The sequence below is a fragment of the Archocentrus centrarchus genome, chromosome 4, assembly GCF_007364275.1.
Source record: "Archocentrus centrarchus isolate MPI-CPG fArcCen1 chromosome 4, fArcCen1, whole genome shotgun sequence".
NCBI lineage: Eukaryota > Metazoa > Chordata > Actinopteri > Cichliformes > Cichlidae > Archocentrus > Archocentrus centrarchus.
In genome coordinates, this window is record NC_044349.1 from 21,956,815 (window position 1) to 21,980,494 (window position 23,680).

The 23,680-nt window shown below is 39.8% G+C and overlaps 1 protein-coding gene across 2 annotated transcripts in view; it reads left to right on the forward strand.

Annotated features, from left to right (window-relative positions):
* Positions 1–5,989: 5,989 nt before the first annotated feature.
* The window catches only part of LOC115778654 (guanine nucleotide-binding protein subunit alpha-11), a 30,401-nt gene continuing 12,710 nt past the window's right edge, over positions 5,990–23,680 (forward strand). Inside the window, exon 1 of one of the 2 annotated variants that reach the window (XM_030726846.1) lies at positions 5,990–6,170. In XM_030726846.1, coding sequence (XP_030582706.1) covers positions 6,035–6,170 — 136 coding nt within the window. In that variant the 5' untranslated portion in view covers positions 5,990–6,034. The remainder of the gene's footprint in view (positions 6,171–23,680) is intronic. The other variant, XM_030726845.1, reaches the window with a different exon arrangement.

Consider the following 23,680-nt stretch of genomic DNA (forward strand, 5'->3'; position numbering starts at 1 on the left):
TTCATCACTCCAAACTATTTCTTTTAAAGCTATAGCTGCTTACTTCTGATTTTAAATGATGAACCTTCTAATATATTGTGCTGTTTTGTTATAGATCAAACTACCCAGATGAATAGGTTATTAAAATGATCTCCAGTCTGTCTCACAGTGATGCTGAAAAACAAGTGCACTATTGCAGTTCCTTATGATGAGGCCAGCCTGACAGCTCTCTGAAAAGCTTTCAGTTAATCCAAAATGCTGCATCGGGCGCACTAACAGAGACTACAGAGACAGATCATATTTCTCCCATATTAGCTTCACTTCATTGCCTCATATATTTTCAGTCAAACTTAAAGTCCTTCTCACATACAGAGTTTTGAGTAATCAAGCCCTGTCATATCTTACAGAACTCACAGGACTGTATTATTCCAACAGACCTCTTTTCTGTCAAACTGCTGGCTCACTGTAGTTCCTAAAGTTTCTAAAAGTAGAATAGGAGGCAGAGCCTTCAGCCATCAGACCCCTCTTCTGTGAAACCAGCTCCCGGTTTGGATTCAGGAAACAGACACCCTCTCTATTTTTAAGATTAGGCTTAAAACTTTCCTTTCTGATAAAGCTTATAGTTAGGGCTGGATCAGGTGACCCTGAACCATGCCATAGTTATGCTGGCATAGGCTCAGGCTTCCAGGGGAATTCCCATGTTGCACACTGACCACTTCTTTTCCACTCACTCCTATTCACTTTTGTCTTTATTTGCCACTACTGCCTGTCGTGGGGGATCGTCTGATTGTTGGGGTTTTTGCACTAATATTGTAGAGCTGTTACCTTGCAAAATAAAATACCTCAAGGTACTGAACCCTGATGCAGCCAGAGTGTGTGTGTGTGTGTGTGTGTGTGTGTGTGTGTGTGTGTGTGTGTGTGTGTGTGTGTGTGTGTGTGTGTGTGTGTGTGTGTGTGTGTGTGTGTGTGTGTGAGAATGTGCTTGGGCATGCATAAAAGTGCTGTATGAATGTGTGTGATTGGGTGAATAAGACTTGTTGTAAGAAAGTGCTTTGAATGTTCAGCTGAGTGGAACGACGCTATAGCACCAGTCCATTTACCATTTACAAGACTTATAAAGAAGCTATGCACATTAACATCGTGTGCACATTGACATTTCCTTAGATAGTTAAATTCCTGAACGTCCCTTTGAAGAAACAAGAAGCATAAAGGCACACCGATATGCAATAGTAATAATAAATCCAATAGACAAAAATATCTAAATGTATTTGTTATTTCAGGCAGAAATGGTGTAAGCATGGGCAACAGCTTATATGCACCTATCCCTCATAGGTAATGCATTGTTAAGCCAACCACAATCTGACGATGCCACACAAAACAGTATTTCATAAATATATATAAAGGTTACATAAATGTTTTTGAAAGTGAAATATTCCTCTTAATTCATAATTGGTTGTTCTCAAGTGGAACAAATCCTGGACATCTGCAGATAACAGGTGTGTGTGTGTGTGTGTGTGTGTGTGGGGGTGTTAATTCATAAAAGTTTAACGTATTCAACAGGATGAACAGCAGTGTGGTGGAATCATAATAATTTGCTCTGCATACTATTCTCATTGCTTCCTTTTGTAATAGAAATTTTGAGTCGTTGATTGTTTTATATGTATTTCCCCATACTTCCACACTGTGTGCATTACTAAAATGCTTATAGAGGTGTATTTTAATGAAAATGACACTGAATTGGTGAACTGCTATTTGAAAAGTTTTGCATGTTGACTGAGTTCATAGTGAATGAACAGGATTGTGAGTAACTTCAGTAGGTGGAGGATTTTGGCAGGTTTCCAGCCCATTAAAGATGTGGGCAGTCAGGTTGGGCTGTAACGATTTTCCTGTGAATACCAAGTCAGCTTAGATCAGCTCAGATTTGAACGCTGCAAGACGCAAACTGCAGTTAGTCACCTAAATTAGCGATGAGATCGCCTGTTTTTTCAAATATTTTATTTTGATCATTTAATTTGTAAGGGATAGTTACTCATCACAGCTTATCCAGTTCCGCTTATTTAAAAGTATGACTCAAGCTGTGTATGACTCAAGATTTCAGTCATCAGCCTCTTAATTTATTCTCTCTGTCAAAATCAGATTAAAGATATCCAGGTCTGAAGAGGTGAAACAGGACAAACACACAGAACGATTGCTACAGTCGGAAGCGCTGACAAACACTGCAGCATTTTATCAAATGAGTTTGAAAGAGTTTTACTTGTTTTTGTTCTGTTTTTTTAACATGACTCTCGCAAATACATCTAATGCCCACAAGATGTCACCTGTCTCCAGAACATTGTCTGCCAGTTCATCCGCTGAAGAGCTTAGACACAGTGGTTGCGGCTGAGAAGGTGATGACACTGAGCAGGGAAGGAATATTTTGTCTTTGCTTCTGTTATCATCACCATCACAGCGCTCCTCATCCCTGCATACTCAGAGATCCATGAAATATGAACAGAAACAGAAACAAGAAACCTTTAGAAAAAGCAGACTAAAAAGCTACCACAGGTGTTTCCCTTGGGATAGATTTATCAAAGTAAACTTTATTTTCACCCCTCTACTTACCCACAGTGTTTCTACTATATTATCCCATTTTGTGTCTCTACTCCATTACATTTTAGAGAAAAATATTGCACATTTCACTCAAGTATAGTACTTATCATATGTTTTATATTATTAAGAATAACAGAAACATTTGGCAAGCCTATATGTTGATTGATTATAGCAGCGCACAGAAGAAAACATGAGAATACAACCATTGAAAATGAGTGAAAATTTATATTTTGACTTTTGACTCTTTGATAATATTACTTTAATGTACTTAACGGTATTATTTTGACCCTGAATACTTTTTCCACCTCTCAGACTGATAAACTCAAGTATAAAAATTAAAGTATAAAACTTAACAAGTTACTAGCCTAAAGTTTGTAAGAGGCAAGAACGTGAAGAGAGTGTGTTGAGAGGATGGAAGGTGTACTTTGAGGAGCTGATGAATGTAGAAAGTGAGAGAGAGGAGGATGGATGGAAGACAGTGAATCAGGAAGTGCAGAGGGGGATGTGAGGGCAGCTACAAAGAGGATGAAGAGTGGAAAAGGAAGTTGGTCCAGATGACATACCTGTGGAGGTATGGAGATGCCAAAGAGAGAGGGCAGTGGAGGTTTTAGCCAGGTTGTTTAACAGAACCATGGAGAGTGAGAGGATACCTGAGGATCGGAGAAGTGTACTGGTACAGATTTTCAAGAACAAGGCTGAAGTGCTGCACTGTAGTAACTACAGAGGGATAAAGTTGATGAGCCATACCATGAAGACATGGGAAAGAGTTGTTGAAGTTGGTTGAGAAAAGAAGTGATGATCAGCAAGCAGCAGTATGGCTTCATGCCCATAAAGAGCACTAAGATCTGATGTTTGCTCTGAGAGTGTTGATGGAGAAGTATAGGGAAGGTCAAAAGGTATTGCACTGTGTCTTTGTGGATCTAGAGAAAGCATATGATAGAGTGCCAAGAGAGGAACTCTAGTACTAAATGAGGGAGTCAGGAGTGGCAGAAAAGATTGTGAGGGTGGTGCAGGACACGTATGAGGACAGTAAGTGGTGATGTGTGGGGGTGGGTATGGGATTGCATCAGAGATCGGCTCTGGGATTCTTCTTGTTTGCTATGGTGGTAAACAGGCTGACAGATGAGGTCAGGCAGGAGTCTATGTGGACTATCATCTTTACAGAGAATATTTTGATCTGTAGTGAGAGTAGGGAGCAAATGGATGCGATCCTGGAGAGGTGGAGATATGCACTGGAGAGAAGAGGAATAAAAGTCAGTAGAAGCAAGACAGAAAGTAGGTGTAACAGTGAAGCTGTAAGGAGTAGAGATAGGGAAGGTGGATGAGTTTAAATACCTGGGGTCAGCCATCCAAGAGAGATGAAGAAGAGAGTGCATGCAGGCTGGAGTGGGTGGAGATGAGTGTCAAGGGTGATTTCTAACAGAAAGATAGAAGCAAATGTGAAAGGGAACATTTACAAGATGTCAGTGAGACCTGCTTTGATGTATGGTTTGGAGATGGTGGCACTAACAAAATGACAGGAGCTGAAGCTGGAGGTGGCAGAGCTGAAGATGCTGAATATGGACCTGTCAGGCAGGAGGAAAAGAAAATGACCGCAGAGGAGGTTCATGGATGTTGTGAAGGAGGACATGAAGAGGGTTGGTGTGACAGAAGAGGATGCGAGGGATAGGGTGAGATGGAGGAAGGTGATCTGCTGTGGTGACCCCTAAAGGGAGCAGCAGAAAGAAGTACATATGTACTGTAAAGCATTTTTCCTAATTTAGGCACCTTTTGGGTATGATGTTTGTGCACACAGTGGAAGAAATGCTCTGATCCTTTGAGTAAAATACCTGTACTTCTGTAGACCCACTAAACTAAAAGTTCAAACATAAGATGAACTAAATATAATAAGGTTTCAAACTGAAAGGGGGATTGTTATACAGAATGTAAGTCACATGTATTACATCTTATTAGGTAGTTAGTACTGATGCAAACTGCTTTAAAAAGAAGGTAAGGAAAGTACAAGTAGCCCATCTTAAAACTGCACAACTCAGTTACAGTACTTAAGTAAATATAAAGGTGCTTAGTTTATTTCCACTGCCTGCAGCTCACTGTTTGAATAGTCTCATAAATGACCTGGTGAAACTCTTATAGTTGACTGCACACACAGGCAGCTCTGTATGTGTGTGTGCTGGTCTTTGACAGGAGATGGGCGTTGCCCATCCAGTCAAATATCAGTCGTTTCCTCCGACACGCCTCCAAACAGGATGACTTCTTCCTCTCAAGCAAACTTGGAAAATTAACCGTGAGGGAAAGACCCGCCTGAAACGCCCACACGCCCCGTTTTGATTCGCTTTTCCTCTTATCAATCACATATATCCCAAGTGACGAAATCGGCAGCGCCACACAGGAGCTGAGGAGTGGGTGATGAGGAGCGATCAGCACCACCAGGAAAAGGAAAAAAAAAAAAAAAAAAATTACCAGGAGCGATAAAATGCTCGGACGACAAGGGTTCGTTTGACTGCCAGTAAGACGTTTTGGCACTCTGGGGAGGGGAGCTTTTGGTGTTAGGGAGATTATTTGGGAGACGCTGGATTAATGCAGACGGGATTCTCTGGCTGTTTTTTAGGCTGCAATTCCAGGGATGGCTCTCTGAGCTAACCTAGCTAGCTAACAATTAGCCTTCCCATTTAGCTGCCTATCCTGGTCACTTGGTGCCTCAGCCTGCGAGACATACCTGCTCTGGGCTCACACTTTCACTGATTGGCACAGGTGCCTGTGGTTCGTGGAGGGCTCGAGGTAGTGAACCAGCCTATCTGGATGGACATACTGGGGCTCGTTGTCACTGCGCGGGCGTAACTTGGAGCGTTGATTTCAGGGCGGCTAGGTTTGCACTCGGCCGGGCAACCAGCAGAGGGATTGTACAAATGTGGTGGTCGCGACAGCCAGTTGTGTCCCGCTGTGTCTGGGACCGAAGTTAGTAGTTTTGTATAAAAAAATAAATAAAATTGACTAAGATAAGCAAGAATTCAAGTGCGCTGAAGATAAATCGTGTTAGCTTGGTTATAACATTAGCAACGTTTAGCTTTCAGGCTAGTTTACGGACTAATACCAGTCCATGAACAAAAAATGGTTATTCGCACCCTCGGTAGTCCCTCAGGATATTTGCATACATGTTTTATTGCTTTCTTTCTGACAAGCTCACAGTCCCTGTAGCCTGAGGTTTTACTCGAGATTTTGACTAACGTTAAGCTGTCAAATATTTAACACTTGACAGCAGTTTTACCATCAACAAGGGAGGCCAGAGTCTGCACCAAGCAATGAGACTGTCGAGCTCCATTATCAGTGTCTGGATATAACCTGTTGGACTCGGACTATTGCACAGTGGAGTGTTTTTTTTTTTTTTTTTTTTAAATCTGGTTCTTTGTGTGAGGTGTAAGCCCGGCACCCCTCGACAGACGGGCTTTTTTTCCCTGCTCATGCGGTGATGACTTTAGACTCCATGATGGCTTGTTGCCTGAGTGAGGAGGCGAAGGAGTCCAAACGAATCAACGCTGAGATCGAGAAGCAACTCCGACGAGACAAGAGAGACGCAAGAAGGGAGCTGAAGCTGCTCCTGCTGGGTAAGTGCAGGTTCCTCACTGTCTTACACTGGCTTGCTTGCTTCTGGATACACACAAACCAGATGGCTCGAAAAAACCACTGGTGTGATTGTGTTGTTGTTACAGCTTTCACATGCAAAACTGCGCCCACGATTGCTCAAGCTAAATTACCCAGATCACCACAGAATTTGCGTGTGATGTTATATGCAAAGCAAAATGAACTCATGTGGTTCAGGTTGTGTTTTCAGTCTAACGGGATAGCTTATAGCAGCCACTCACCCAGGAATTCAAACCAGGGACTGAATTAAAGTTCAATCTTTACTGCATTTCTTCAAAGCGTCTGTAGTCTTGCATCTTTGTCCGCAAAGATTAACGAGAAACAGCTCTTCTGCTCTTTTTCTTCACATTAGAAGACCACCCATAAGGGAGCAGATGGAGGAGACTGGCTAAGGTCAGTGGATGTAAGCAATCCTCAGAGGTTTTGGTTGTAGACGATGATGATGATGATGATGGGGGTTGTTTGAGAATTCATTTTGGCCAGTGAGTTTCTCTTTTGCTCTCTACACAGACTCTACCTGTATGCAGCTTGAACAGAAACCAGAATGCTTCCACTACTAAACATTTTGTCCCTCTGTAGATTCTGCTTTCTCTTTTGCACACACACCTGGCAGTCAAATGCGTGGCTTTAATGATGAGCAAGAGTTGGATTTTAATTAAGCCTAGAAAAGGCCTTCACTGAGGTGGCCTGCTGTGGGAAATGACTCCTCTCCAGAGAGCTAGAAGTGCCATTCAGACATTTTTATGTGTTAAAGGTAGATTAGCAGAGCCATTATTCCATTGAATGGCATTTGCTGTTTGTTTATTGCATTGTACACTGAAATAGAGTTTAAGTAAGCTTCACAGTAAGTGGCACAAATTAATTGGCATACCAAAGAATATTTGAGAGAGTGTGTAGTTTGTCACAGGTGACTGAATACTGAGTTCCTGATATTAAGGGTGCTCTCACAGACAGCTGTGTCAGCATCTAACACTAAAAATAAGCTGATTTAAAAAGTAACTGTCATCTTGTACTAACAATCCTGCTTTGTGATCAATATTTTTAAGAAAGATCCACAGAAACAGTGGAAGTTTTACACACACACACACACACACACACACACACACACACACACACACAAAAACCAAAGAGGGTGTTTGGTTCTCCCAAAGATAAGTCACCAAGACTGATTTGTAAGTGTAATTTACTCAAGTTTGGTAAACAAAAATGTATTTTAAATGTCCATGCAGTGCCCCATTTTGAACATAGAAAAACCCAGTTAGTGACTTTTTTTTTTTTTTTTTTTTTTAAACCCCTAAAAATCTCAAGGTTCCTAAAATTAAATGAGATTTCCAAATTTTAAAAAGCTAATATAGAAATGTGTACCTAGTGAATGCATGTCATAATAATAAAATATTGCGATGCAGCCCTACTAGAGCCAATGAATGAGGATAAAGTAAATAGAGGTTGGCTAAATTGAGGTGAGGATGTAGAAACTCAGAGGGGAAAAATGGATTGTGAAAAAGAGGTAATTAAAGTGGCATTAATGTGTATTATCTATTGCACAGATATTATGAAGTATCGTAGATGATTGGGTTGCAGTGTAAAGAGTGAATAAATGCCACATCTCTTAATGTAATAAACTGAACTGAGATAAAATAGCAGGCATTTTTGTGTGTCAGATGGTCAGAAGTAACATGAAAATGTGGAGATTTCTGTTAATTAGGGTAGTACAAACTCATTGCCTTTTACTGTACTCAGACTGACCATGCTTGCTGTTTATAAAGGCCTTTTCAGAACGAGAAATTACATGTTTACTTAAGCCTATGTGAAAAGGTCCCAAGCACGGTCTAGCTATAGCAGGAGTTTTAGCTCAGTTTGGTTGTCTCTCTTCATATGGAGCCTATTATGGCCCTCTTTCATCCCTTTTATAGATAGTCATGCCTAGTGTAGCTTTTATGTTTTTGACTGCATGTATAATAGGCCTTGGATCTTTTATCTGCACTGGCTTGTAACATCCTCGATTTTACGGTTAGATTTGAGTTTTTTGTGACTGGGGAAAAAAGAGTGAAAAAAGTAACACTTGGCATTTACTCAAAAGTGTTGCTACTAAAGCAGGAACATTGCAGCTGTAACCAAGGCTGAGTTTTAATTTTTGCTGAATTGGATACGAAGCTCAAAAGCAGTTAAACACTATGGTTATAGTTATCTGAAGTTTGGTTTGATGCACAATAAAATGGCTGTTACCTATTAGGAGCATTGGTGTTTTAAGGAAAGTCAATTATTCAAGCTTTTTACCAGCAACAGGCCTGCTTTCCTCTGTGGTGTGGTTAGCAAGTACATGGTGTAAAAGTCGGGGTCAGAGGGGTGCTCTGCTGCTTGCTCTGTAGCTAACGAAAGTCACAAGTAATTAAATGTGTAGGGTTTGTGGGCTATCTTTAGTAAAATACAACCTTTTTAAATATGGGACTGAGAGTTTTAGCGCAAATGCTTAAAAAATGCTTATGATTATTGTAAGTGATGTAAAGGTTGTGATAAGTTGGTTTCCTGAGCATTGGCAAGGCTTAGATGGATATTGGTAATGGGACAGGTCATCTCCCAATCTTAAATTTGAAAGTAAAAGATCGATGGCCTTACAGCTTCATGTGAATGTGATGTACTATTCTCAGAATTAGAAGGTGAAATGAATTCTGACCAGAGAGAGTTGTGTTGTGATGGGTTAAGAACAGTGTTAGGAAAAAATAAAAGCAGTTTATGATATGCATTACTGCAGTGTTCAAACAGTGACGGGAGACTGTGACTGTTGACTCAGCTAGCATGCCTCTTGGGCACCTCTTGGGTGAGGTGTTCCGGGCACGTCCTACCAGAAGGAGGCCCCGGGGTAGACCCAGGACACGCTGGAGAGATTATCTCTCGGCTGGCCTGGGAACGCCTTGGGGTCCCTTTGGATGAGCTGGTGGAGGTGGCTAAGAAGAGGAAAGTCTGGGCTTCTCTGCTTAGGCTGCTGCCACTGCAACCCGGACCCAGATGAGCAGAAGAGGATGGATGGATGGATAGATAGATAACTGTTGACTCAAGGTTACGTGAGTCATATGACTCAAAACATGCCTGTAAACCTACCTGTACCCTCATGCAATAATACTGCAGATGCGTTTAAAACAGGCAAAATGGGAATCACATTAATCACATTTTAAACTTACTGCTTGTTTCAGTTTTTATTCTTTGGTTTTGTACAGTATTAACACTGAACACCACATCATATTTTTAGTTTTTTCATTTAAATCATGGAATACTTTGCAGAAAGATTTAAAGTTCAATTCAAGAACACATAAGTGTATTTAAAGGCATTATAAGGTACACTAAAAAGTATTGGCTCGTCTGCCTTCACATACATTTGAACTGAGTGACATCTAGGGCTGCAACGATTCCTTGAGTAACTTGAATACTTCGATTTATAAAAAACACAAATTTGTTGCTTCGACGCTTTGTTTAAACTGTAGCTCTCAGGTGTCATCAGGTAAGCGCGAGCATTTCACCCACATTAGCACAAGTTCTCAGTCGCCGCAATGGATTTCCTCATTTGGAAAAACGACCCTTTAACACACGTGCAAAGAGGCGGAGCCTTTTCTGAGACAGTGAGCTCAGCTGGAGTGAAAAGAAACGTTTTTCTAGCGTCCAAAACAGCAGCGCTTGTTCCTGTAACACCATTAAAACCCTTACCAGCAAACAGCTGGAGGTCCTTCATAAAACCACCTGATCAACAAGTGTCAACATGTAGAAAAGAGAACTTTGTAGCTGCTCCATCTGCCGCTGTTTGTTTTACACAGTGAACAATTAAAAGTTAAAATAAAATATGCAGATGAACTGTTAACTTCATCTTTGGGGGTCTAAATGCTGTAGTTTAGGTTGTATGTATACCATATTATGTTTGACATTACTGTATTCATGATTGTTTATTTATTTTTTTATTTAAGAAAATGTTTTCTTTTAAAAAAAGATTGGCCTGTAAATAAAAGCTTTAGTTTTTTTGACAGATGCTGTTAAACTGTTAAACACTGCAACTTCTAAAATGGAAACAATGAACAGTTCATTTTAAAAGACCCGTTTTTTTTTTTTTTTTGTTTTTTTTTCTCCTGAATATTTATTATTACTCATTAATAAGACAAGTATTTCTAATCCAATTACTCGATTAGTCATAGAATACTCGATTACTAAAATAATCTATAGTGACTGACTCTGTAGAAAGTTGGCAACCTCTGCGCGCTATGCACCTCAGCATTCATTGACTGTCCTTCCCAATCGCTTCCGCTTTGTTATAATACCACTAACAGTTGACTGTGGAATATTTGGTAGCGAGGAAATTTCACGACTGGACTTGTTGCACAGGTGGCATCCTATCACAGTACCACGCTCAAATTCACTGAGCTCATTGTTTCACAAATGTTTGTAGAAGCAGTCTGCATGCCTAGGTGGTTGTTTTTTATACACCTGTGGCCATGGAAGTGATTGGAACACCTGAATTCAATGATTTGGCTGGTTGAGTGAATACTTCTGGCAGTATAGTGTATGTGCTGATGGAGATGGGGCAGTTTTTCCTGAGGCTGCTAGTGGTGTGTTTTTCTATATTACATATATTGTATTTGTTGCATTGTTAACATGTCATGAGTTTGTATGGCTGCTATATTGTCTGGGTTTCTCATGTAAGAGACTTGATCTCTTCCTGGTAAAATAGAGAGGGGAAAAAATACATCTGCTTAAAATTCTAAATTGGTGTAAAATGAAAATAAAACTCACTCAGCACCTGTTGCTCTGCTCACTCTCACACCCACCCACGCACACACGGATGATGTACCTGTGCACACTGAATCAATACATGATAATGTACAGCCGGAAGCACTGTTGTCAGCTCTTCTCTGAAGAGAAACTCAACAGCCAAATCCCCTTCAGTGCATTCAACTTCATTTCTGAGTTACAGCACTGATCAACCGAGACACACCTTCAAATAAGTTCCCAGTTAGTCCCCCTAAATGTTTGCTAATAATGTTAGTTGCTATGCAAAGCTGCTTAATGTTGATTCTTAAACTCTGTCACTGAATGTTTGCTCTCTCAATCCAGTTGAATATGCACCTGCACGCTCGACATCAGCTGTTTGTGTTTCGGGACTTGTTGGCGTAACCACCTCGCCTCTCTCTTCACTTTTCTTAAAAATAATCAGCTATAGATGCTAACAGCTAAATGGATTGTTTCATGTATCAGTGTGTGCACAGCGAACATGCAGGCGGACACAAACTGAGAGTTGGTGACAAGTATTGCTTTCAGCAGTCGTGGATAACACAGTAGCAACTTGTGCTGAAAGTGAACAAGCCTTAACATCTTTATGTGCTCTGATCAATACAACTACAGGATATTTTAACCAACATACTGAATTTTTTTTTTTCGTTTTTTGTTTCATGCAATATAAAAGCCTCCCATGTTGCTCTGGTGTATTGAAAGCTTATAGATGATTCACCTGATGGAATTATCAAAAATAACTATTCATCCACTATTTCCAGTCTTTTTGGTCTCCTTCAACTCCTGGATATCTCACTATTTAGCTGCTAAATGCTCTATTGCACTAGCATCAAACATAAGGCTTCCCAAATGGCCCAATCTGTTTGATTAGATGGCTCGGAAATTCTGAAAATTGCAGGGAATTCATTTATTATTACACAGGAGTGGAAATATGCAGGAAGTTAAAGGCATTTCTTGATCTTGACAACTTGTTTAATCATAAAGTTTATCTCCAAAATGTGTTTTTAAGAGCCACTGACCTGTAAACTGTAATGAGAACAGACTGACTTAATGTGAGACTCTTCAGGCTATCCATCTGTTTTGTTAATTGAACGGTTCATTAAACATTATCAGAAGGAACTTGAACTTCTTTACAACTTTAAAAAATAAAAATGAATTTTAATTTGTAGTTATGCAGTGGTTTTATTGGTCTAGCCCCCTTAAGATTAAATTTGGCTGTGTGTAGCAAGTGGACTTAAATGAATTTGAGACTCCTGCACTAGTATTATTGTGATTACTTGATGTGGTGGCTGCCTAAATATCTACGTACTAATACTGGAAAAAATACCACCGCAAAAACCCACAAACATAAGGAAACGTGGAAATGGATGCCAAAACATGGAACATAAAACTTCATTTTTTAAATTTATTTAAAATGAATATATTTCTCAGTTTGATAGCCTTAATAGGCTACAAACCACTTTCAGTTGCCTTGTCATTTTAAAATGTAATTTGACTAAATGGAAACCAAGGAAATGCACTCAGTAATGTGCAAACCTACACTGAGGAGTAGATGTATGATTATGAGGAAATTTGCGTTGTGTTGTAACCAGGATTTACATGGATTTCCACCAGTGTATTACAAGCCTGGTAGCCTGCTGATCATAAGCACTGGTATTTTTATTTGTATTTATTTTTTTCAATGACCGGCCACTATCAGGTTAATTTTGCATCTTAACATCTTACTCTTCAGTTCTCCAAAGAGTTGGTATAAACACTAAGGTTTTTGTTTGTCTCGTTCATAGGAACAGCAGCAGATCTGCTGTTCTGTCACACTTATAGCACATGAATAGTGCTATAAGGAACACCATTGAGTTGTACTGAATTAAACTTCTATTAATGCTCCTAATTACCTCAAAACTCCAGAAGTGAAAAGATTGCTCATCTCCACTATAAATCATACATGTTTGACTTTAAACCTGTAATTATTTTTGGTCTTTTGAACAGGCCAGTCTGAGATATTGTGCTAAGATTGTTCTCTTTGACTTCCTGGGTTTAAAATATAATTTACAGATGGGCTTTACAGTGATTTTGGTGGCGGCTCGATTACAGTTTGCTATATTCAAAGAGCAATAATTATTTCAGTTATTTTTTTTTGGCCAGTATTGTTCTCTTTATGAATAATCATGTTAAATATTAAACTTAAACATGAGGCTGTTATTGAGCTTAAGAAAAACTCTTTACAGGGTATTCTCTAACTTTAAATCAAATTAAGAGAGAAAGAGATGAAATGTGGTGGGCATGGTGGGGGACACGGGGTCATCGGGGTTTTTAAATTGTAAAGCTCTTCTTGAAAAGGAAATGCTTACCCACTATCAGCCTGTATCCTAAACCTGTGGGAAGTCTACAGACATAGATGGGGGGGCAAAAAGAAACCCAGGCAGCAGTAAACTTGCCCAGTAAACTTGTCTTGACACACCAATAGAGTAGCCACAGGGCGAGCAACAACACCATCAACCAACTGCTGCTCACCACAGACAGTGGCCCAAGTGAGAAACCCCGAGAGCTCATCAGACCAAAGCAGCTGCAGGCATCTGTTAGTGGTTCTTGTACCAGCTCACCTACTGAAAGCTTGTTTTCTTCCTTTAGATGGCTCGTGTTGGCCACAGGGTTCCTTTTAATCATGTTGGCTCAAGCGGCATAAACGGAAATTAAGTTTGAACTTTTAGGCGAAGGTGAAAACATGTTGCTGTAAAGAAAAGGGGTGTGCTTCATTTAGAATACAAGAAGGGGAGGGGGCAGTTCTTAGTAGCAATTAATAATTACAATTTTTTTTGCATTTGTCCATTTTATTTTGTCATTGCATTAAATTGCATCTGCTAGTCAGCTGTGTAAAGTTCTTACGTCTGCTTTGACAGCAACGGCAAATGTATTTAGAACCATTCCCGTTTTGTCGCTATCACAATGATTGTACTGCAACTCTCCTGCAAATGCACACTGCCCCGCTGTAGCACGTCAGCATAAATCATGGGAAATGCAAATCTCATTAAAAAATTGTGACTGGTATTATAAGAACATTCAGAGTATGGGATGAATTTTAAAGGCACGCTATCACATTTCTAGTCGTGGTACGCCCTGCAGTAAAATGCTCCATTTATGCTCGCCAGTTAGTCCATAGCAGTGTGTGTGGCTGCTGTTTGGTGTCGATCGTGTTCAGTGAAGCCTGGATTCAGAAGCACATTCTGTACACCTGAACGCTAAGGCCCCGAAGCAACGCAGGATATTTACCTGAATACTTACCTGAAATGGGATTCAGGGCACTTTACGTATGCATGTATGCATATACACTGAACACACAATTCATTTGTCAATGTGCACACTGCTCAAACAGGTCAGTAGTATCTGGGTTAATGAGTATTTGTTTTTTGGCAACACCCAAGGATGTTTTATGTATGCAGCCTACCTACGCCTATTATGGTTTCTCTTAGCAAGGCTTACATTAAGCCAAGGAGATAAGCCCTGTGTTCGCCATATTTATTTGTATCCCTGTTAGCTGCTGCCAAGGTAACGACTGGCATGGCTGGGTTTGGTAGAAATAACAAAACTGCAGACAGTACAGATGAACAACCCACACACAGAGACTAAAATGACCCAAAAGAGAGATCTGTGTATGTCTGTGTTTATACAGTAGCATTGTGGGCCATGGTAGGGATGCACTGGTTTACCAGCTATAGTCAAAGGCATAATAGAATTGCTGAAGGCAGCATTGCCTTCCTAGATCCTCAATACTGCAACTGTATGTCTAACAATGTTGAACGGTGGTTGATAACCATCGCCCTTATCAGCTCAGTTTCTGGAAATATGGCATGATGATGGCAACTACCAGCCATTCGTTACCTCTAAAATTCACCCACTTGGAATTCAGTTCTTTCAGTTCACTTGCACTTGGCTGTAAGCTGTGATTAAACCAGTTTCCCTGACAGCATGTCACACCTGTTAGTAGGATACAGAACAAGTTGTTGCATTGCTCAATAAATTACAGCGAGGACATCTGTGCAGAGCTGAGCACTCAATGACTTGTTTATTCAGTTTTGAGTTTTTCTTTAAATAGTGGAAATGTAAACAATAGCAGTGGCCACACTTCAGTTCACCTCATTGTTATCAACTTTGACTTTACATAAAGGTAACTGATTTTAATTAAAAATAAATTATTAGGGCTGCAACTCATAATTTTATTGATGAATTTGCAATTTCTTTTCACATTTAACCACTGAGAGTGAAATGTTAAATGTCTAAAAATGCCATTTACAGTCTCTTCTGGCCTGCAATGAAGTGATTTAATTTGCATGCTTTGTTTAAGCAGTAGTCCCAAACCCCAAGTGGCTTTTCCCAGTTTCACATTGTCATCTTTATCTGGCTCATATGGGCATTAACAGTGTGATCTAAATGCATAGCTGGCCTCTTGGATTTCAGGGCTCTTCCTTAGAATACATTAGACACTGGGTGAGGAGCTCGGTCATGCAGGGTTAGGGTTATGGAGGGGCTCTGAGTAGAGCTATTATAATGGTTTGGGCATTATGCTAAGATGACTCTGAGTCGAGGTGTTTTTGACATGTCTATCTGGGAAGACATCCTGGAGCAAACCCAGTGGCGATATTATGTCTCCATGAAAATTTGGTGCTGTCCAGTAGATGAGGTTAAATACTGTGTGCACTTAGGAGCCATTTGAAAATGTTTATCACATTCTTCAATAAATTTTAAATGTTGCTTGAATGTGTGACACTTTGCATACACTGTCAGATTTGTTTGCTGAGTGTTGGGAACGTTAACCTGCTCGTACTAGCACTGATAACGTCGACACTTACTCCGGACAAACTGTTATATTCCAGTTTACTCAGAAACAGCCAACATACAACTATTCTATTTTCTAGATTAAAAAAAATACAACATAATCCTGCAGATTTTCATTGCTGTCATCTGTCTTTCCACCTTGTTTCCACCTTGCCATCATAGACGTAGGGAGGGGTGCTCACATCTGTGGGGACTGCACCCTGAAGAATGGATGTGTAGCGTCATAGACGCAACGGTTAACTGGCACTGTGCATCAATAAAATTTGAATAATTCTTTTAACTAACTAGTGTTTCTAGGGCAGACCTTTGATAAGCAGTGTCTGTAGTCTGTCACAGACAACTGTAATAGACCCAATGATTCATGTGTGCTCTGCTGTAAAAGGATTTATTAGTCCACTTTGTGTCATGGGTGCAGCTATGCCTGTACTGCATCAGCCATCCTACTCATCTTTTTCAGAGGTGTGTGTATGTGCTCCTATACTCTTATAACTAGCAGAAGGAAAATTGAGTTTCACAGTGAGGTTTGAAGGCAAAACGGGTAGGTGTTTGTAGTTCTGCACTGTTTGTCTGGTGGCTCTGTTAGTTTAGCAAACTGATGTTGACACACCCAGAGTTTCAGCAGTGGCATTCAGGCATGTGAAAGACCGCCCAGTCCTTCTGTCGCTGCCTGCCTGCCTTATTGTTTCAAATGCACATAGCACCCCCCCCCCAAAAGAAAATAAATAAAATAAAATAAAAAATTTGAGATGCATAACAGACAAAATATTATTTTCAATAGAACGGATCATTGGTGGGTACAATTATGTATGGTTTGAATTTATCAGCAGCTGTGGCACCTACACAAAGAGCTAGTTTCAGTTTGCTGATGACTTGAAGTTAATGGCATGTGAATGACATAAATATCTGTTGGTAGCTGTTTTGTTTATAAATGCTCCCTTGTGTGCCTGTGCATGCACTCATACATTTAATTTGCTAGTGTAGCTACTTAAAAAGACAAAATGGGTTTTGAGTTCTTGTGTTGCTGTGTTAACATACAAATCAGCAGTGGGCAAGTTCCTGACCAAATTTTGGCCTGGGAAGAAGGAAGTGAAGTTGAAGACTAATCACAATTACTTGAGTGATTGAAAACTTGAAACCTTTGTCCAGTGGGAAGTACTGCTCTTCCAGTCCAAGTGTCTTGATTTAAATGGGGACCAAAATAGGCAAAATGATTAAATTGATATGTAAGTCCTTTAGAAGGAAAAGTATGCCAGGAATTTTCTCAAAACTGGAATACTGTGCTTGCTGCCCCCCTCCTTTCTGTGTCTCTCATTCTTTCTCTCAGCGAAGATCTTGATGTACTTTTACAGTCCACTTGTTTCATGCAGATACACTTCAAACCTACAGAGCACAGGAGAGACTTGGGTTCTTGTTCCTCTTACTCATTCCTTCCAGTCACCCTCTTATTTGGAAGGCATGTGAAAAATGACAGTCATTTGAACCAGCTTGGAATTACACATGTAGCTGTAAATTTATTAGCAGTCATAGGAATGGGCTGGCAGGTGTTGGGTATGTTTGCATTTTTTTTTTTTTAAACTAAGAAATGGGTGGATTTTAAAAGTTTAAAGTGAAATAAAGGGTTTTTTGGGGGGGGGCGGGCAGGTGTCATTAATGAGATGTGGCACACCAGAGGCAAAACAGATGCACACACCCAAACAACTGGTTTTCCTAGTTGGAGAAATGGGCAAAACTCCAAGTGCATCTCACAGTGCAGTGCTGCAGTCTAACATCATAGAACCACAAACTGTCACAGTGTGGAAATGTCAGCTTCTTTTAAAATGAAAATTAAACTGAACATAGCTTTAATACAAAATTGAGCTAAAATGAGCAGCATTGTAAAGTTCAGATAATTCCTTATTTATTTTTTATTTATTTATTTTTTTACTACTGGTCCTTGGTGCAGCCCCTCAGTTTATCCACTGTCTGAAATAAACCATTTTAGCGTCTTTCATTTATGGTCAACCTCCCTTTAAGCCAACTTCCTTCTGATTGGCTGTCTCTCGTAAACATGGGCATCTTGGCTTTGTATGACATCATCATACAAAGCCAAGAGTAGAAAAAACAGTTTGAAACTTAAATGTGTAGAGTTGTCTGAAGCCTGAGTGTTTGACAAAATGGGGATTACTTCCATATACCCCGACACCCCCCCAACTTATGAATATTGTGCAGGTTTCCTTGATTTCATGTCAGTCAGAAGTTCGTGTCTGTGGTTCGCTGTCAGTCACAAGGTAATTGGTGACTGTTTGCTTGAAGGCTGTTTTTTTTTTTTTTTTTTTTACAACTGTCACATATCTGTATCTCTGATCCCCCTTTTTTTTTTTCTTTTTTTTTTTTTCTTTTTAATATAAAAGATGTGTATTTACAGTGTATCATTGTCTCCTTTCCCATCCATTTCTGATGAAGGGTCCTGCTGTCCATCAGTAATTTTCTTTTATATCTCTCTTGTGGGATTGTCTCAGATGTCTTGTACCTGTACATGTAAGCAGTGGGAGGAGGACTTTAGGGATGGATGGGTTCAGTCTTATGAAGTGGGAAGAGAATATGAAATATTTTTTATCGTTCTTCCTCTCACACACTCTCCCAAACAGGCAGGAGTTACTATGCATAGCAGCTGTTCATTGTGTCATATGCCAGGTACTCTAGTGACCTCCAGTCAGCCAGTTAGGCCATGCACTAAATTGACGTTGGGTAAATGGTATTTCAATCTGCAAATTCTGAATCAGTGTTTCAGTTAAACCTATGTCTGTAACAAAGTATTCTCAGGATGTCAAAGTACATTTATATTGCCACCACAACTCAAGAATCACTATGCTTAAGCAAGTTAGACAATGAATGGATTAGCAGTGTCTTGGCTTCCTAGAGCATTTACACTGATCAAGCATAACACTGACAGGTGATAGTTTCTATTCATCCTGGCAACTGTTAGCAGGTGGGATATACAGTTGTGCTCAAACGTTTACATACCTTGGCCAAATTTATTTATTTATTTTTAACCATTTTTCAGAGAACCACTGGACAGTGACCAAGGCTCACTGACACACATGGGGAGTGATGGCTGACCCGAGTGGTCCAATCCAACAGATGAGCTACTGCAGCTCATATTGATGAAAAAGTTATTCTGTTTTTTTTTGTTTTTTAAAAAGGTATTAGAATACACAGTCCTTTGCAGTTTGTTGTGTATGGAGCTGCATTTCAAGTCAATTTCTATTTTATTTATATATTGCCAAATTCAGTTCAATTTTATTTATATAGTGCCAAATCATAAGTCGCCTTAAGGCGCTTAATATTGTAAGGTAAAGACCCTACAGGAATTACAGAGAAAATTCCAACAATCAGGCAACCCCTATGAGCAAGCACTAGGCGACAGTGGGAAGGAAAAACTCCCTTTTAACAGGAAGAAACCTCTGGCAGAACCAGGCTCAGGGAGGGGCAACCGTGCACCGTGACCGATGATGCACCCTGCTACAAAGTAAAAAATGTTGTGCTCCTCAAACCATTCCTGAACCAATGAGTTTGAGGCATTGAATCAATCAACCAATCAATCAAGCACCTTTTGGATGTGCTGGACAAACAAGTCTGATACATGGAGGCCCCACCTTGCAACTTACAAGACTTAAAGGATTTGTTGCTAACATCTTGGTGCCAGATACCACAGCACACCTTCAGGGGTCTAGTGGAGTCCATGCCTCAATGGGTCAGGGCTGTTTTGACAGCAAAATGGGGACCAACACAATATTAGGCAGGTGGTTATGTAATGCTTAATCTGTGTATTTTGTGCACCTATGAAGGCAAAGTACTTATTCACTTTAGAATCTACTTGACTGCATCAAGTCAGAAAAAATTATATGGAAACATCTGCATACTTGAGAAATTGCAAAGCAGATGCTGTCATACGCAGCACAAGGATCACTTAAATATTATCATGCACTATGAAAATAAAGCATGTATTATAGTCCTCAATCTGATATTAAAAGCAGTTACTAGAATAGTGTGTGCCATATTCAATAATATTTGATCATTATTGTAGGTTATGAATAGGAGCCCAGCTGGTATATTGCTTGTGCTATATTGATTGATGTTAGCCATTTGCCAATATAATCAGTATTTGCATTTATAATAACAGACAAATGGAAATTTTAAAGTAAAGAGATTGGGGGACTGGTCTACTAGAACATTGGGGGAGATTGGGCAACTCCTCCATACAGATGACAACTGTATTTTCATCTGTATGGAGGAGTCGGCCAGAATCCCTGCTGCAGCGTGTGCAAATTTGGTCAAGAACTACAGGAAACATCTGACCTCTGTAATTGCAAAGGTTTCTGTACCAAATATTAAGTTCTGTGTTTCTATTGTATCAAATACTTATTTCATGCAATAAAATGCAAATTAATTATTTAAAAATCATAGTGTGATTTTTCTGGATCTGTCTTTTAGATTCTGTCTCACAGTTGAAGTGTACCTACGATAAAAATTACAGACTTCTCAATTCTTTGTAGGTGGGAAAACTTGCAAAAAAGGCAGTGTATCAAATACTTATTTTCCCCAGTGTACATGTTTGAGGCTTTAACACTCAGCTTCAACGTCATGTGCTGCCCAACTAAATTGTGTATCCATTGTGTTGCTTCTGCTTCATAGTTCAAACACCCAATGCAGGAATTGGCCAGTCTCTAATTTTGCTTTATTCAAATGCTCCTGCTCATGGCTGATCACATGAAAATATCCTGTCTGTGCACATTGACATCAGAATGTAGAAGCTGATGACTGAGTAATCAGACTGTTTAGATAAGCAAAGTTGATCACAGGCATTGAGCTTGGCTAATACTAAATGCTAATCGAGTTGAGTGAGTGGATATTGTCTCTGACTGCGCCAGCAGATACCTGGCCACAGTCAAGCACTGAAGCAATGTCTGTTGAATCTTGCCAAAGAGGTATGAGATAACAAAATGGAAATTCTCAAGTAAATATTTAATATCCTCACTAAATAATATTAGTAGTTCTTGCTTTGTACTTTAATAAATGGTACTAACAACTTGTAGCAATTGTGAAGGTTTTTTATTATTATTATTATTATTATTATTATTATTATTATTATTAATTTGGACAGTGATGCTCAGAGTAGTGAACTTAACTCCACTGCCTTCTGGCCTGACAGCAGGTGGGGAAAAAGCCAAAACTAGGGTGCTGTCAAAATGCAGGTCAGGTTCTTAAAAATGCTTCTGGGGAAAAAGTTCCTTCAAGGTGAAAAGGGCCACTCAACAGTTACTCATTCAGTTCCTGTACAATAACTATAGCCTCCAGCATTTCAGGCTTTCCCAACTCTTAGCTGAAGTGGACACAGCTTCCTGTTTGATGTGCCTGGAGAAATGTTAAGGAATCATTTACTCAGAGCACTTTAACACTTGGCACCTCTTTCCTTTCCCTCTTGTCTTTTTGACTCTGTTCTGTAAAACTTTGCATTAAGGTATTACTGCATATGAAAACCATGACTATAATACATTATAGCAAAATAATTCACTCACCCATCCAAATGATTGAATTCAGGTGTTCCAATCACTTCCATGGCCACAGATGTATAAAATCAAGCACCTAGGCATGCAGACTGTTTCTGCAAAGCTTTGTGGAAAAAAATGGGTCGCTCTCAGGAGCTCAGTGAATTCCAGTGTGGTACCATGATAGGATGCCACCTGTGCAACAAGTCCCTCTTGAAAAAGTACATGGTAACTATCACAGCTGTGTTATTGGACGTTCCTCTGTTTGGTTTTGCTGTGTTAGGGGTTTGAAAATTGCTGAAGGTCACCAGTAAGACTGCAGTGGTTTGAATTTTATTTATTTTTGCGTACAAACCGCTTTGGCTACTTTTCATTCATGTCTGTGTGGACCTTATTGGAATATAGCCAATCACGTTTTGTGTTAAGTAGTAAATGCTCAGGCAGAACAGACCATCGCACGGAGCCAGACGGCAACAGACTCAACAGTTTTCCTGTTGAAGCCTACTTCTCTTCTAGCTTGCATAACTTGATCACTAAGGATGCACTGCTTATAAAACTGCTGATATAGCTACCATGTTTCTTTATTTTGTCATGAAAATAAGGAAATCTTCCCCATGAAAAAGCGCATAGTAAATCTTTCTTGTGTTAATTAGGCTATCTTTGGGCATGTAGCCTGTGTAAAATTGAAGTGGCATAACAGCCATCAATAATGTAGTTTTGTGTGTGTGTGTGTGTGTGTGTGTGTATAATTATTTTGTACTCTGCTTACTGGCATCATGTCTCTTTCAGTAAAGTCCGTTTCATTTGTGTTACCTGCCTTTGAGGAAACATGCTTTCCACACAGTCTGCAGTGTACGCTACTCTTTCTTTGTCAGACATTAAATGGCCAAAATGTGTCCATGCTGCTGAATTCCTCTGACCCTCCTTTTCAACAGCGTCCTCATCTTTTGAACCTTGGGCTATCTGATGGGGTGTCATGTTCAGTAACGTTGCTCAAGTTTTCATTAACATTTTGTGTTGTCATTTTGTCTTTTTATCTTGCTGACACTACTGATGTACTGGTGTATATATGATTGCAGTAGCCCAAACCGACTGTTCCTCCTACGCTCTTTGCGAGAACTTGATGTGGCTCAAACTCTATCCCAACCACATAATTGTGGTTCTGATTGCCAATGGCTTTTCATGCTGCTTGTCAAAACATGGACAGAATGAGTTCTGTCAACTTCATACAACCATGTCTCATATTACTATTGAGGAAAAGTTATTTTGCAATAATTAGCTTTATCATTTTATTGCCTGTCCCTAACTGTAAGATTAGGAAAATGTTTCAAAGTTGCATGTTCGACTGGGCTCTTTGAATACACACTGAAGCCTATCAGCTGGTGTTTTCAGCTGTGTATTTAGAGGTCCAGTGTAGGAGTTGCCATGGGAACTAGCATTACCCCTCAGGAGTAGCTCCAGCGAGTGTACAGTTGCTTGTCCGTGAGAAACGCTTAGGCTGGGTTTTCCAGTAAGGCATAAGAACAGTAGGATCTGTTCAGCTGATCATGCCTGCAAGACATACCTCTCCTCTGGATATTTGGGAAGGTCAAATACACTGGAATGCACACACACAGTTAGCAAGCAAATTTGTACCATATCTGCATATTTAATTTTATATTCTCTGAATTTTTAAACTTATCTCATTGACTTCAGCAACACAGTAAGAAAGGAAAATAAATCAATGTGTGCACAGTATTTTTCTTTCTTACTCTGTCCCTCACAACCCAGCAACACACCTCCCTTCTGTTCAGCTCTTCAGTCAATGAGAAAGTGAACTCTCCAGTGCTGTGTCTTAACAATTGCTATTTATGTCCCTCTCTCAAAGACATACTCTGTCTGAAGGGGAAACTCCAATGTTGCCTGACCTGTTTTCCACAGTGAAAGATCCTGTCTGGTTAGAGGGCAGGCAGCGCTCAGGGCACTCCTTCACTGTACACTCGACTGCGCTCTTCATTCAGCGAGAGCAAAACTTGTCTTTTGGCATCCTTGGAAGACATTTCAGTTATTGTGTCTTGGGAATATGAGCTGTGCTTTATAACACAAAGTGCTTTCCATTATCTAATCAGCCACTACAGTTATGATTCAACATTGTGGCTGTAAATACCAGTGTGGCCCTTTACACACAGCCTGTTTTTAGCCACTTGTGCTCAATGCATGGCCGTATAGTGTTTTTTTTTGTTTGTTTTTAAATGCTACTTTGACTCATATTGAAATATTTTAAAAGCTATGAAACCGACTTTGTCTATATGAGCTTGATATTTGTTTTCATAAACTGTTAATACTCCCCTACTTTGAAAATAAAA